Consider the following 14,757-nt stretch of genomic DNA (forward strand, 5'->3'; position numbering starts at 1 on the left):
AACCTTTGGGTCAGTGGCCCCAATGCAAAACCATCTGCAACACCCCAGGACTTGATCTGGAATCACAAGAAATATGTAATGACTTCCAATCACAGAAAGCTTCTGGTCTATTGAGACACCCTCCCTGCACCCCACTACCACACACACATACACACATAAGAGCCAAAATTCAACGCACTGCCACTGAGTCCATTTCTGACTCATAGAGACCCTATAGGAAAGTAGAACTGCCCGTGTGCATTTCTGAGATGGGAAATCTTTTGGAAGAAGACATCTTTCTCCCTCCAAATGGCTGGTGGTTTCAATCCATCGAATTTTGTGTTAGCAGCTGAGCGCTTTAACCATGGTGCCACCAGGGTTCCTTTGAAACACAGGAAAAGTGAAACTAAAAGCTAGCGGTATTACTTTCAAACTCCAAATAATACCCCAAGCCTTGAGGAAAGGCAAGCCCTAAGGAATTGGTTGTAACCCTGAGTACTGGCTCTGTGGCTTTTGTAACTCTGGTCTTCATGATGGTTGGTCTGTCAAGTAGATACCCTTGGGCGAAGGTAGGGGTGGAGCCCAACCTATCAATCACAACCTGGTGACCACCCCTTCCTTGGGGGTGTGACCTTATGTATAAGAGAGACCCAAGTTTTTTTTGGGCCTTCACCTTCTGCTGGAGCTGGGTCTTGTTCTGATTCATCCATTTCCCATTGCATTGCCTGCAAATAGCCGGAGCAGTCCATTTACCTTCGCATCCATCAGCCTGTGACCCCAAGCCCGGGTTCATCATCCTGCTTCCTGGTCTTCAGCTGCCACAGCAACACAGGTCAGGTGCAGGACTTTAAATGGGCTAACTTACGTATATCCTCATGTATAAACCGAGTTTTTCAGCACAAAAAAAATGTGCTGAAAAACTGGGGTTTGACTTATACATGGGTCAGTGGTACCCCAGCAAGGTGTAACATCTCATGGGGTGATTGCTCTTCCTCTGCTATTTATTCAAAGCCCCGCTGACACTGCAGGGCTTTGAATGTTTATTTACTCACATCTAACCAATCAGAGCCATCCTATGACGTGGACAGCTCCAATTCGCAGAAGCGCCTGTAGTGATTCACTTACGCCAGCAGAACTGATAAGGATGTGTCTGTGGCTGCCCTCGGTCTCTCCCCTCTGGTCTCTGTGTTAATTCACATTCTGCATTTCCCACCCTAGACTTATACTTGAGTCAATCAGTTTTTCTGGTTTCCCAGGTAATAATTAGGTAGCTCGGCTTATACTCGAGTCGGCTTATATTTGAGTATATACAGTAGGTAATTCTACAACTGTGTATGCCATTTCTCACTATAAACCTCTTTCTATGTGAAAACACCAACACGCATCACTGGATTTGCTTCTCTAGAGAACCCATCTCAGCAACCTTATATTCCAAAATCTCACCACCCTACTAATCATAACAAACTGGGTGACCTCTCTTCCCTACACACTGTACCTAAAACACAATCGTCTTAGTAGCCTGGGAGTTCCCAGCAAATTATTGAACACTGTTTTAAAGGCATGGTTCACATAACGGTCGACAATTCACATACATTCTCACTTCAAAGGGTGCACCCTCTTCTAATGTGTATGCTACAAACAGAGTCTGTATGTAAAATCTTAATTAACTCTATAGCTTGAGGCATTTGGTTTTTTAATCTAAAATGAAATTCCACTTAAGTTACAGATAATGCTATTTTAATGATACACATGAGGTATTTACTTTTCTGTCTAATTCTATGACAACTACGGTGATGATGCTGGGGAGGGATCCTGGAAGAACCATGGACTGCCAAGAGAACAAATAGCCAGAATTCCCCTTAGATTTTAAGCAAGAATGGTCAGACTTTGTCTCACCTGTTTTGCACATCTATCAGGAGAAACAGGTGGCTGGAAGAGGGCATCATGCTTGGTAAAGTCAAGAGGGGTGAAAGAAAGACCTTGACAAGAGACATTGACCCAGTAGCTGCGAGGAAGGCCTCACACATTACAACTGTGAGGGTGGCGTCAGGCGGGATTTCCTTCTCGTGTACACAGGGTGGGTGACTTTGAATCAGAACAAACTCGATAGCTCCTAACCACAACGATGATGGGGTTGGTTGCTTCTGCATTGAGGAATGGTCGGTCATGAGTAGTTACTATGAGTAAGCACCTACTAGGCTGCACCAAACATCAGCCACAATGACATGACAACTGCAAGGGCAGGCACGTGGCTTAAAGAAAATCGTCGGAGGGTACAGCACACACCAGAAGTCAACAAACAAAAAACTGTCTTCTTTTTTAATTTTTGGCTTAGCATGAATCTGGGATGATGCAGACCCACCTCCTGCTGTGGGCCACAACCCCAGACACCAAATACAGACCAAGATCAAAGGTGACCTGGAGAACAAAGCTAAACCTAAACACAGCTAAGCCATCATTTGGGCGCCTGGATCAAGCCTTACCTGAGACCCCACATGACCTGGTCTTCCAAGCAGAGGAGCGCCAAAACAGCTTTTCGCTCCACCCAAGTTAGGCTGGCTATGGCTTGCAAACAAAAGAGGCCTAAGCGATCTGGTTTTTCAAAATAGGTTTTATTGCTGTGACATCAGAGAGACCTTCATGAAGCAAAATCATCTGAGTTGCACTTGCCCATTCTCATAAAAGGAACAATTAAGTTAGGAAGTACGGCCCCATGAAGGGCAAGGTGCTCTGTGTTTATTTTGTCTGGAGTCGTTTCCTTCCTAGAGAGAAGTCTTGCAGTTGGAGGTATCCCAGGGTAGTAAATCCCCTCCTCCTGGCATACCGTCCTGAGAGTCTGCACCCGGGACCTGAGGCTTGATACCTTTACACACTGGGTACAGGTTTTAACCCTGAGAAATCATCAAGGCAGGGCCTTTGATCACAAGATAGCGTTCCTTATCGAAATTCACAAGAAAAGAGAGGAAGCCAAGAGGCCTTTGGGTGGTGTAAGAGGCAGGCAACTTAGGTAGAATTCCTGAGAAAAAGATGCAACCAAGATACTCACTCAACCAAGATACTCACTCAATCGGCTCTGGCTGTGAACCACGACCACCTCATCAGCAAGACCACTCACACCTGGAGGGACATTCCTCTAAGTGAGCGTAGAGCCAGTGGTCTGGAGGTGGGCACACAGTAGCTGTTGATGGCCAGCAGCAGAATTTCCAGGTCTCCCAGCCGCGCTGGAGAGGGGTGGGCCGCCTCCACCCAGTGGCATATGGAAAGCAGAAAAACTGAAACACGGGGACCTGAGGGAAAGTGGCTGCCTGGGATGTGCCCAGGGAGGCCCCCGTGTTCTTTGAGATGGTTTGAAGCCACAAGGAGGTCGAGCAGGCACAGGAGACTGATGGGATGACCCCCTCACATGCAGCCTCATCAAGTCAACAAAGGACCTCGGGCCCCAGCTCTGGAAGGCTTTTCAGACGAGAATGCAACTTCCGGTGGCCCCTCCACAGTTGCAAGAAATCATGCCCTGGGGGGAGCCGGCCTGCCGTCCTGCACCCACCCACCCACCCCATCCCACCCCTTGCAGGACGGTACAATAGAGTGACTGTGCTCCCTCCTGACGACTTCCCCTTCTTAAAATAAACGAGCAAAGGTCTCCCTGATCCTGCCCTGGTTCAATAGCGGCCCTGGGCTGGGGAGAGTGGGAAACGAAGTGGAAGGCAAGCCAGGCGCCCGCCCCCCCAAGCCAGCACGGCCCAGGATCGCATGTCCAGCTCGCAGGCCTCTGAGGACAAACGGAGAGCCAGGCACCAGCAGGCGGAGACATCCTTCCGCGGACCCATGGCTCCCACTGGCCTGTCCTCAGGCTTTCTTGGAGTAGTTGTGGCAGGCTTTTGCCAAGTCCCTCAGGAAGTTAGGAACGCCGTTCTGAAAGGCAAAGAGGCTCTGGCACTGGATGTCCTCTGAGTGCGGCAAGAGGGAGCCAACGCTGGCTCTGGGGATAACCAAGGACGGACGGGTGGCATGTGGGTACCTAACTGTGTGTGGACAACAAGGGGGAAAGGTCAGGCTTGAGTGAGATCAGGGGCAGAGACCACTGGATTCAGGGCATCCACTGCCTTTTGTTTGGGCGTTTGCTAGTAACAAGCTACGGATCAGATTCTGAAACAAAGTCTGTCTCTCTCTCCTCTTCCCACCCCCCCCCCCCCAGGAAATGGAATTGACCTGGCTCTGGGGAAAGTGGTAAGGGCTGGGGAGGCGGCGGGGGAGGGGGGCTGCTCTCTAGTTAGTGTTGGGGACGGTGCAGGCTTGCCCAAGCACGGAGTTATCTGCTCCACTGTGGGGCAGGCGACACACAAACCCGTTTGTAAAAAGGAGCGTAGGTAAAGGGCTCCTAGGTTGCACGGGCAGCTCCTATGGGGTTGGAATCACATCTACTGTCCTCTTCCATGCTGCCCTCTCCCCCAAGGGAGCTGCTGCGCCGCTAGGGGGCGCAGAACAGCACTAGCCAGCTGCGCCGTGGAGTTAAGCCCAAGTCAGGCACCCCTGCGAGAGCGCATGCATGTGCATGTGTGTGTCAGCACAACTGTCCTCCACCGAGCTTTCAAGGGCCCATTTTCTGGAACTAGACTGCCAAGGCCAGAGACACCTCTGAATGTACTCGAACTGCCAAAGTCTCAGCTCATTCTGCAATCTCTCAGCAGTTAAGCGCTGAGCGTTGACACCACTCATGGGCTGGTGCAGAACCCAACCCAAACTTGCTGGCGTCAGTTTGGTTCTGACTCGTGGCGACCTCGGGTCTTATAGAGTAGGACTGATCCCTATAGGTTCAGTTTGGGGGTGGGGGTGGGAGGTGTGATTTTTATGGGAGCAAATTACCAGGCCTTGCTCCTGCAGCACCTCTGGATAGGTTTTCAGACGGCCCACCTTTACCCTGTAGACGAGCACAAACGGTTTGCACTGCCCAGGGATCTGAAAGGGCCCATAGTGCCCTGCTTCCATGCCGAGGCCCTTCCTTCAACCACAACAATAGCCTCCCCAAGACCCGGACCCATGGCTGGTTGTCAGGTTGTCTTTCTCCTGTAAGCAGACATGGAATCGAAAGGCTCTCTAGTTCTCAGGTGAGCTGAGGCTCCAGAGAGTGGTTCTGGAGGATGTCTCAGCTGATGTCCCAACCTAAAGATTCTTTCTCTTGTCCCAGCCTCTGTCCTCTCTGTCCTGCGTGGTGGCAACCCCAGTTCTAACCGTTGCCACTCAGCCATGCAGCTCCATGAAAGCGCCCCATTCCACCAGAGACAAAGTATCTTTGCAGCCTGATGGCACCGGGGCCTAAGTCCACAACTGTGCCACCCACTCCTGCCCCTGGGGGCCCCCTGGGATCTCACCTTGGCAGCCCAGTTGATGAGCCAGGATGGGATGTGGCCACCCGGGTTATCGAAGTAATACATGAACACTAAGGAGGAAAGAAAGGACAGTTCAGGAGAAGGGGGAACAAAGGTTGGAAAATACAGCCACCAGACCTGCAAACATCAACATCTTTCAGGTCCAGGGACTTGTGGGGGAGGTGAGACTTTTCTCCCCCCCGACTCCACTCTCCCAGGTAATCAGGAGTGCGCTGAGTGCAGTCACATGATGCTGGTGTTCACTCAACATCTGGCACTGGCCACTTGGAAAGAGCCTCATTGATCATTTCCATGACAACCGTAGGGCCCCGCTAAAATGAACTCCATTTTGCAAATGATGAAGTCAACATTCAGGGAAGGTAGGGGGCGTGGCCAGGGGGGCAGGAAGAAGCAGCATCAGGAGGCTGAGGCCGTGCGCCTTTGAGGCCACCAGCCGCTCCCATCCCAGGCCCAGGGGGACAGACTCAGCACCTATTGTGTGTGCCTTGTCCCCTGAAGCAACACTGGAAGCTCAGGAGCAGCCAGAAGTGAATGGCTAGATCCTCTGGTTGACTTGGGAATTTCTATTTGCACCTCAACTACACACCACTCAGTCACATTGAAACACCCACATTGAAACACCCACCTCCCACAGGGGCCCTCTCCCTGGCAGAGACTCTACTCTGTCTTGCACCCCACCCTTCTGTCTCTGACCCCCAAGGGTCTCCCCTGAGCCCCCTCAGCGGTCAGCCTGGTCTTGGCACAAGGGTGGCCCAGGTTGGGCAAACCAGGCTGCACCCTGGGATCTCACCTCGGCTCCCCTTCTTGCCGTCGCTCTGGATGGCCAGGCTCTGCTTGTACTGCTTCACCCGGATCACGCCTGACTTCTCAGCACACTGAGGCGTGGCGGTGCTCCGGGCCAGGACCACAAGGACCTTCTGCCCCTCTACTTCCAGCTCTCGCCGCTCCCGGAGATAGACGTACTGTGCCTCCAGTCAAGGCAGGACATCTCAGACGTGCAAGGAAAGCCCCCGAGACCCCGAGCAGAGACCCACATGGCAGCTGTTTCCTGGTGCAGTTCCTTCCCTCACCTGCCCTGTGGCCCTGCTGGCCCTGCAAGACTGCATCTCCTACGGCCAGATTCTCATTTCAGGACAAGGTTACCTCCCTGTGAATGGTTCCCTGGTGCTTTTTAATGATGCAGGGAGACCAACTATCTCTTCTCCTAGAAGACACATTGAGATGGCAGAGGATGGGTCACTGAGCTGTGTGAACCCGATGCGTGGGGGTGTGGGGGGGTAGGCAGGGGGGTTGCTTATCCAGGAAAAGGGAGGAGCATTGCCTGCCATGCAAGTTTGTTGAGGGCATCCGGGCTGAGGACCGGGCAGAAGAAGCACTCAACAAATGATGGTGTAGGTCACCTGGGACCCCCCTCTTCCCCAAGCTCAAATGACATACCTTAGTTCTAAAGGCCAGTCGGTCAGAGTGACCGCTCCTCATCAAGGGAGGGTGCTTGAATGCCTGCAGGATTTGCCGGCAGAGGTCCCCTCTGAGTTAATGCCAGTTCACCAAGCATCATGATGACATTCCCCCTTGATCAATAGTCACAGAGCAACCACTCTGGCAGGAGAAGCTTCATTATGTCCTAAGAAACACTTCTCTGGCCCGGGCAGCCCTGGCCACATAGTGAAATACCCACTGGGCTGCAAAGCACAAAATCAGCAGCAATTCATAACCACCAGCCGCTCCACACGAGAAAGACGAGGCTGTGTACCGCCATTAAAAGTTACAGGCTAGGAAACCCGCAGGTTCTACCCTGTCCCAGACGGTCGCTAGGACTCAGAATCGACTCGATGGCAGTGCGTTTTGGTTTTAGTAAGAAACGCAATGTGCTCAACATATAGCCTCAATTTTGATTCTTACAAAGACCAGGTCAGGGTTAGGTAACCCCATCTTACAGATGATGTCAACAACTCAGGGTCAGAAGGGTTTGGAGAGCCGACCCAAGCTCTTGCAGTCCAATTCTAGGGACAGAACTTGAACTTGAAGCCACATCTTGTTCTGAAGCCTAGCTAAAAGGTCAGGATTCTCACAAGACTCAACTCTTTTCTGTGCTCACCAAGGAAGGTGCTGCCAGGTGCATCTGCCCTGGGGTGCTTTCCAGTCCTTTAAAGTTTACGGGAGCACATCCCGGGCTTCTCTCCGCAGTATCCCTCAAGTGGCTGGACTCCGGCGGCTCAAGCTTTGGACGAGCAGCCGAGCTGACCGGTTGCACTAACTGGGCTCCTTAATGTGTTCATTGCACTTTCAAGGACTAGAACTCGGGGCAGCAGAGAAGGAAGGAAAGCCTAAGAGCATCCAAAAGCCACTCCAAGTCTGACATCACTGCTTGTCCGTGACCCTCCTGGCGCCTCCATGGTCCCACCCTCCCTCAGACACACGTGGGGTCAATGAGATGGGCTGAGAGCTGGATGTGCAGGCACCTGGGTTCCAGTCCCCGCCCTGCCACCCACCAGGGATTGACCTGTGCTATGTCACCTCTCTGGGTCCTCCTTGCTCTCTAGACTCGGGGAGCTGTACCAAACACTGTAAGGTTTCTCCCAGGCCCGGGAACTCTGCAGCTCAGCAATGTGAGACCCCATGACCTGAGCCCCCCGCCCCCATGTACTCGGGTCCAGGAATCCAAAAGACGCCAGGGCATTAGCAGGCGCTGGTGCAAGGATCGAAGACCGAGTCGCCTGCCCCTGCTCTAGCATCGCAGCCAAGGATGACCAACTGCACAGCAGTGCTTACAAGTGGAGGCACGGGGGGCGAGGGGGGGGGCGGCGTGCGGCTGGAAGGATACATCCCGGTTGGACATGGGAAAGGGGTACTTCACTTCCCAGTAGATCACCGTCTCTCCATCCCCGCAGTCCTGCTGGTACAGTTCTAGGGGAGAGAGAGCGCGAGCAGTCAGTGCACTTGGGGACTTCTTCGGTGAACTCGCGGTGTTGAAACCACACGCTCACGGGCATAAAATTCTAGAACAGCAGGCGGGACAGGGAATGACAGTCTTGAAAGCTTGATGCCCAAGGACAGCATCGGGTGGACAGAAAACCATGGCGGGGGTGCGGGGGTATAAGCCACCATCACAACACATGACAAATACGAGAGCAGAAATGAAAGAAAACCAAGCATCGAAAATTAAACGTTCCGGCGGCTTAAAATCAAGGTTACCACCAGATGTCACTAGAGTACAGTAGTTTTGCTTTTGAGACTTCTTTTAGATTTCTGTATTTAAAAAATAAAAAGTGGCAGTCTCAGAAGCCCTGCAGGGCAGTTCTCCTCTAGGGTCTTTCAGGGTCTCCGTGGGGTGGCATCGATTCGATGGCAGTGAGTTTGGTTTCCAGTGTTGTTTTTTAGATTTCTGGATATGTGACAGCTAGCCCAGGATCTTAGGGGGTCACCCAGACCAGCACCTAAGTGCCCTGTGAGATTCAGGTTCCTGGGAAGGTAAGGTCCTTCCTAAATAGTTGGAAAGTGGCAGAGCTGTGACTTAACCCACATTTCTTGTTTTCTCCCATGCTTTACAACGTAGGTGCCCACGCTTATTTGGCTTACCACTACCGTTTCAGACCAAATATATATGTATATATTTTCAGCATTCCCTGATCATTTACAAAAAAAAGTTACTCCCTGCCATTGGGTTGACACCAACGCATAGCGACCCCATAGGACAGGGTGGAACCGGCCCTATGAGTTCTTGGGTCACTCTTGGCTAGCTCCATGGTTCTTTCCACTAAGACTGAAAGGCTAGAGACCACTCTCATCTCTTGGCTCTACTCAAGGCCTTTATAAGGCCCCATCACTTAGAGCAGCGGTTCTCAACTTTCCTTATGCTGCGACCCTTTCATACAGTTCCTCATGTTGTGGTGACCCGCTCCCCAACCATAAGATGATTTTCATTGCTACTTCATCACTGTAATTTTGCTACTGTTATGAATTATAAATATCTGATATGCAGGATGTATTTTCATTGTTACAAATTGAGCATCATTAAAGCATAGTGATGAATCACAAAATAATTATGTAATTATAGATGGTGAAATATTTATTTCTAATGACAAATAAATGAAATTTTGTCTCCAAGCATGGTATATCATGGGTAGCAGTCTTCACACCGAGTACTCGTAGGTGGGTGCATCTGCATGTGAGTAGACATGCCTGGAGACAGATAGAGGAGCAGTGTCTCCGTTCCTAAGACCATCGGAAATATGTGAAAAGGTCATTCGACCCCCAAAGGAGTAGAGACCCACAGGTTGAGAACCACTGACTTAGAGGGTAATGTCAGGCAACTTTTCCTAGGGATTGTGCACTGCCACCTAACCTAGCTAGATTCTGCTACCCCAGCCAACAAAGCAACACTAAACCTCTCTTGGTTTTTGAAGTCATCATACAGTTTCACTCTTTTGTAACTTACTCACGTTGCTCCCTTGGCTTGAAATGCCCTTAACCCAGTCACCTCTGTGGCCATTCACACAGATGTGTTCTGGGATATTTAGAAGACTCTGACTCAGCTTTCAACAGCTTAGACACTGCCCGCTCCAAGAGCCGTCCATGTCCACCTTGGTATATGGGCTGATCACACATCTTAATCTTCCTCCTCCACACAGCCAATGAGTCCATTCTGACTCATGGCAAACCTGTGGGTTTCTGAGACCAACTCTTTACAGGAGTCGAACACTCCATCTTTCTCCTGCAGAGTGGCTGGTGGTTTTGAACTATTGGTCTTGAGGTTAGCCGCCCAGTAACCCTCTGCACCACCAGGGCTCCTCCACACAGCTTAGTGATGAGAACCAAGTCACCCTGGGAGCAAACTCGAGAGGGAGCAGATCTTCCCACAGGCCAGGCGCCAAGTCCTGGGAATAGCAAACGTGCATTTCAGCTCAGCCCCCGTGGCTTCTCTAGAATAGAGTTAGCAATGCAATAACTATCGTAGGTGTTCATGCTGCTCCTTGGAAGGGGCAAGAATAAACAGGAAAGGATGTCACTTCCAATTGATTTAAAAATAAAGGAAGGAAATGAAGTGTCACTTACCTGTAGGGCACCCTGGTGACACGATGGTTAAGTGGTTGGTTGTGAAGCTAATATTGGGGGGAAGGGGGCTTTGAAACGCACTCGTGGCTCCACAGGAGAGAAGGCCCAGTGGTCTCCCCCTGCTGTGTCAGACGAGGCCACTGCGTCAGAATCAAGCCTCCAGAGTACCACCAGCACGGCCACCACCACCACTTACCTTTGACATATTGGTCCCACTGCTTTCTGTAGCCTAAGTCCATATAGACATCTGCTAGCAGAGCTGGTGGGCAGTCCTCCAGGACCCCAAAGACTTTATACTCATAAAGGCCACTCTGCTGTAAAAACAGAACAAGTCGACACAGTCCTTTCAGTTCCCAGGTTGCGAGAGTTGAATGACAAACAGCTGGGAACAGCAGGGGCGTATAACTCCATACACTTTGTGAGCCCCGCTCTGGCAGCCCGAGACCCCAATAGTGTCTGTGAGGCCACTTCGCTCACAGATCTCAAACTTAGTGGCAGGGACTTGCTGTAGGTATTGGCCATGTTCGCTGTTAGCTGCCCATGAGTCGACTCTGACTCAGGTCTCAGGGTACAACACAACCAAATAGCGCCTGGTCCTTCGCCATCCTCACAAGGGTGTAGGTTAAGTGTGAGTCTGTCCGTGCAGCTGCTGTGTCAAGTCATCTTGCAGAAGGTTGTCTATTTCATTGCCCCTCTACGTCACTAAATATGACGTCCTTTTCCAGGGACTAGTCCCCCCTGATAACACACCCAAAGTACCTAAGACAAAGTCCTGCCATCTTAACTTCTAAAACATTCTGCCTGTACTTCTTCCAACACTGACTTGTTCTTTGGCTGTCCACAGTGCTGGTCAGTCCCTGGTTGGAGTTGACCTTTGGTTTTCCACAGCAGTTTTAATGGCGTCCCTACCCCGTACTCGGGTTTGCAGAATCCTTTGGGATTTGGTCCCAGCTGCCTCTCCGATGACCGCTCCTACCCTTTTCTCCCCAACCAGAAGGACTCCGAGCACTGTTCCCTTCTTTGAGCGTGCCAAACCACCAGCCTGAAAACGTTCCCCTGCATCTTGTCACGGCTGACCCCTGCTCACACCGTGAATGCCATGTTCTCAGAAAGGCTCGCCTCCTAGAGATCTTTCCTGACCACCTGATTGTACGGACAACACCCTCTATCACATAATCCTTCACGAGGGGATGCATTCGGATGGTGGTGTCGATGGAAAATATTCATGTTAGTTTGAGGACTAATCTGTACCTGATCCAAGCCATGGTATGGTGCGGGCAATGGAGTTCTGGCGACATGCTATTCTTTGATATATTCACAGAGCATCACATAACAGAAGAGTCTCCAACTGCTTCTTTCTGATTCTAAGGCGCTGAAAGGGGAAAGAAACACATGCCTCGAATCGCCTCTGTCTCTGTTGCTCAGAAAAAGGTTGTTTCTAGATTCCAAAGTGGAACCAGTGTCTCTGCTCTCAGGTTAAGCCGTGTTCTTTTCTGCAAGGGGCTCTGGGCTGGTGGGGGCCCCACAGCACCTTTCATGTCCTATTGAACGACAACTTGCAATTCCTGATCTTTGTCCTGCCTTGAGTCTTAATTGTTAATAGCGGTCAATGATCCCTTTTAGATTACCGTATATACTCAAGTATAAATCCACCCAAATATCAGTCGAGGCACCTAATTTTACCACAAAAACTGCGTTAAAAATGTGCTGGAAAACTCGGCTTATACACAAGTATAAATGGTAATTTACATGCAAACAGACAAAAAAATCTATTTGCTGTTGTTATTATTGTTGTTTTTAATGGAAACTTGCTCCTATAGGCTAATACAATGTTAGTGGAGTCATGAATGAGTGGCATCTTCTTAAAGGTGCTGAAGGTTAGGTGACTAACATGGTGAATCTACCTGGAGATCCTGAGGCTTCAAGGATCTCCTAGCTAAGGTTGCATGACCCAGGAATAAACACATTCCAGTTTAAGAATCCCAAACATATGTGAAAGGACTTGGCATGAAATAGAAGGTAAAATGAAACTGAATCCAACAGGACTGTCCTCTTATAAAAGTATGTGGCTTTATCCCAAGATTTGCAACAAGCAAAGGACACTGTGGACCTTAACCCTGTCCATGCTTGGCCATAGTGTTCCAATGGGAGGGCAGAGCAGTCAGAAAAAAGGGTCACCTCCATGGCCCTACTGGATACTTGCCCTCATGAAGAGATCGCTGAAGATATGGGTGCTATAGCAAAGTGTGGTGAAGAAATCAGATGGTGCCCAGCTATCAAGAAAGAATAACATCTGGGATCTTAAAGGCTTGTCTTAAAACAAGTAGCCTTCTAAGTGAGGTGTGAATTAAGTCCACAGGGAAGAAGCACATCATCGTGTGTGATCCAAGGATTGTCAATAATATAATCCGAATCTACAGGAGAGAATGGCATCAGAGCTTAAACTGTGAACACCTGGTTTTCAGAAGGCTACGGATGACAGTGGAAGCCCAAAATCCTTTTGCAAGGTCCATACATGGATTCAGCCTGCAGTCAATCCCCTCCGATCATAGTTAAGGGATGTAAATAGCCCTGTTATCAGACAGACGGCATTTGTAAAGTTGATTATGGCAGATGACATAGTTAAGTTAAAATGTAATACCTTATCATGCGATCTCCCTTTTGACCCATTTTAAACTGTGATGATGTATTAGGATAATTATCTCTCTAATGTTGCACAACAGAACTTTGATTAATTATCCTGGAGAAATGCAGGCAAACTGTTCCTCTAACCTGGTTACCTGCCCCTCTGGAGTGTAGCTGCTCCCTTCCTGACCTCAGTCACACGTGGGCCACAGGAAAGAAAAACAGAAAGCCGGCTAGGAAGACGGACATGGAATGATAGGATCTGCATGGATACAAAAGAATGAATTATTGGGACAACTTCCCTTAACTAGACGCACTGAGAAGCCCCAGAGCTCCAGAAGAATTAACTACACTGCACACCTGTCCCAAGCTAGCCATAAAGTGTCCTCTTAAAGGACTAGGCAGCCCCAACCCAGGTTTCTGGAATGAAGCACTTCCACAACCATTAGGCCTTAAAAAAAAAAATCACCTCGCCAGACACACTCACTTTTAGTTAATGTTCTAAAGACCATATTGTTGGTTTTGTAATATAATTATAAAAGGAATCCACATTCATTATAAGAAATTTGGAAATTTTCAAAAAGGATAAAGAAAATAAGTATATGTAACCCTATAGCCCACAAACAACTGCTGATAGTATTAAAAGACACATTTCCTATAAATGTACATATTTTTAAATACTGTTACAAAATAGGTCTGACATGGGGTAGCCAAAAGCCCAACAAAACCTGCTCGTGACAAGTCAATTTCAACTACGAACGAGCCCATGTACACAGCTGTCCTCTGGGTAGTTTCCGATGGCTGTAATCTTGGGCGGGGGGGGGGGGGGGGGGGGGCGGCGGGGGGAAGAAGAGGCTTTCTACTCTTGTAAAGAATTCCCATCTTGGAAGTCCCAGAGGGAGTCCTCTCCTGTCCTGTAGAGTTGACATGAGTTGGCATCGACTTGCTGGCAGTGGGATTGGTTTGGTTTCTGATAATCTTATAGCAGTGGATTCCAGGTCATTTCTTTCACCCACCGCACCACCGAGTGACCTTGAACTTCCAAATTTTCTGTTTTGGAGCCAAGTGCAAAAGATTTGCACCCCCCTGAATGATATGATCTGCTTTGTGTTCTGATTTTTAACTTGATATTGTGTCAGGGCTATAGAGAAATCCCACTGATTTGAATCATCCTAAGATATTTCTATTTCCAAATAGTTCTATAAAGACAAATATTGCTGGTATCATAATTATCCCATGGAGAACACTTGGCCCACACCTCTAACCTTTCTCATTAGGAAAGATTGCTACTAAAAAAAGAGAGAGAGTGAGTTCTGGAGTAAAGTGTTAACCTGTTAAGGGTTTGCATACCCTGTTTAAGGACAGTTTGTCCCAAGGCATCTACTGACCAGGTAACACCAATTCATATATGAGAAGATGGAAGGGTCTCGCTTTGAAAACACTCTCTGCCTTGGAGTCATTTCCCACCCATCGGGAGCCTGCAGGCCCGGGTAGAACTGCCCGGGTTGGCTTATGAGACTGTAACTCTTTAAGGGAAGAGCAGCTGGTGGCTTTGAACAGCTGACCTAGAGGTGAGCAGCCCAATGTGTTGCCACATGCCTCCTACAGCTCGAACGTGCGCCAGCCAAGAAGAGAAATCAAATCTTCCAGACTCCATTTTCCCCTACTCCCCAGTGTCTCCTTATTTAACCCTATTCTCCACTGTCTCAAA

At 49.5% G+C, this 14,757-nt stretch overlaps 1 protein-coding gene across 2 annotated transcripts in view; it reads right to left on the reverse strand.

The window, feature by feature from the left end:
* Positions 1 to 2,579: 2,579 nt before the first annotated feature.
* Positions 2,580 to 14,757, reverse strand: part of PCTP (phosphatidylcholine transfer protein) — a 29,049-nt gene continuing 16,871 nt past the window's right edge. The window contains exons 2-6 of one of the 2 annotated variants that reach the window (XM_075561565.1): positions 10,618 to 10,735; positions 8,191 to 8,273; positions 6,157 to 6,328; positions 5,349 to 5,416; positions 2,580 to 3,891 (exon numbers count right to left, since the gene is read on the reverse strand). In XM_075561565.1, the coding sequence (XP_075417680.1) occupies positions 3,826 to 3,891; positions 5,349 to 5,416; positions 6,157 to 6,328; positions 8,191 to 8,273; positions 10,618 to 10,735 (507 nt within the window). In that variant the 3' untranslated portion in view covers positions 2,580 to 3,825. The other variant, XM_075561564.1, reaches the window with a different exon arrangement.

This window comes from Tenrec ecaudatus, chromosome 10 (genome assembly GCF_050624435.1).
Source record: "Tenrec ecaudatus isolate mTenEca1 chromosome 10, mTenEca1.hap1, whole genome shotgun sequence".
Classification (NCBI taxonomy): domain Eukaryota; kingdom Metazoa; phylum Chordata; class Mammalia; order Afrosoricida; family Tenrecidae; genus Tenrec; species Tenrec ecaudatus.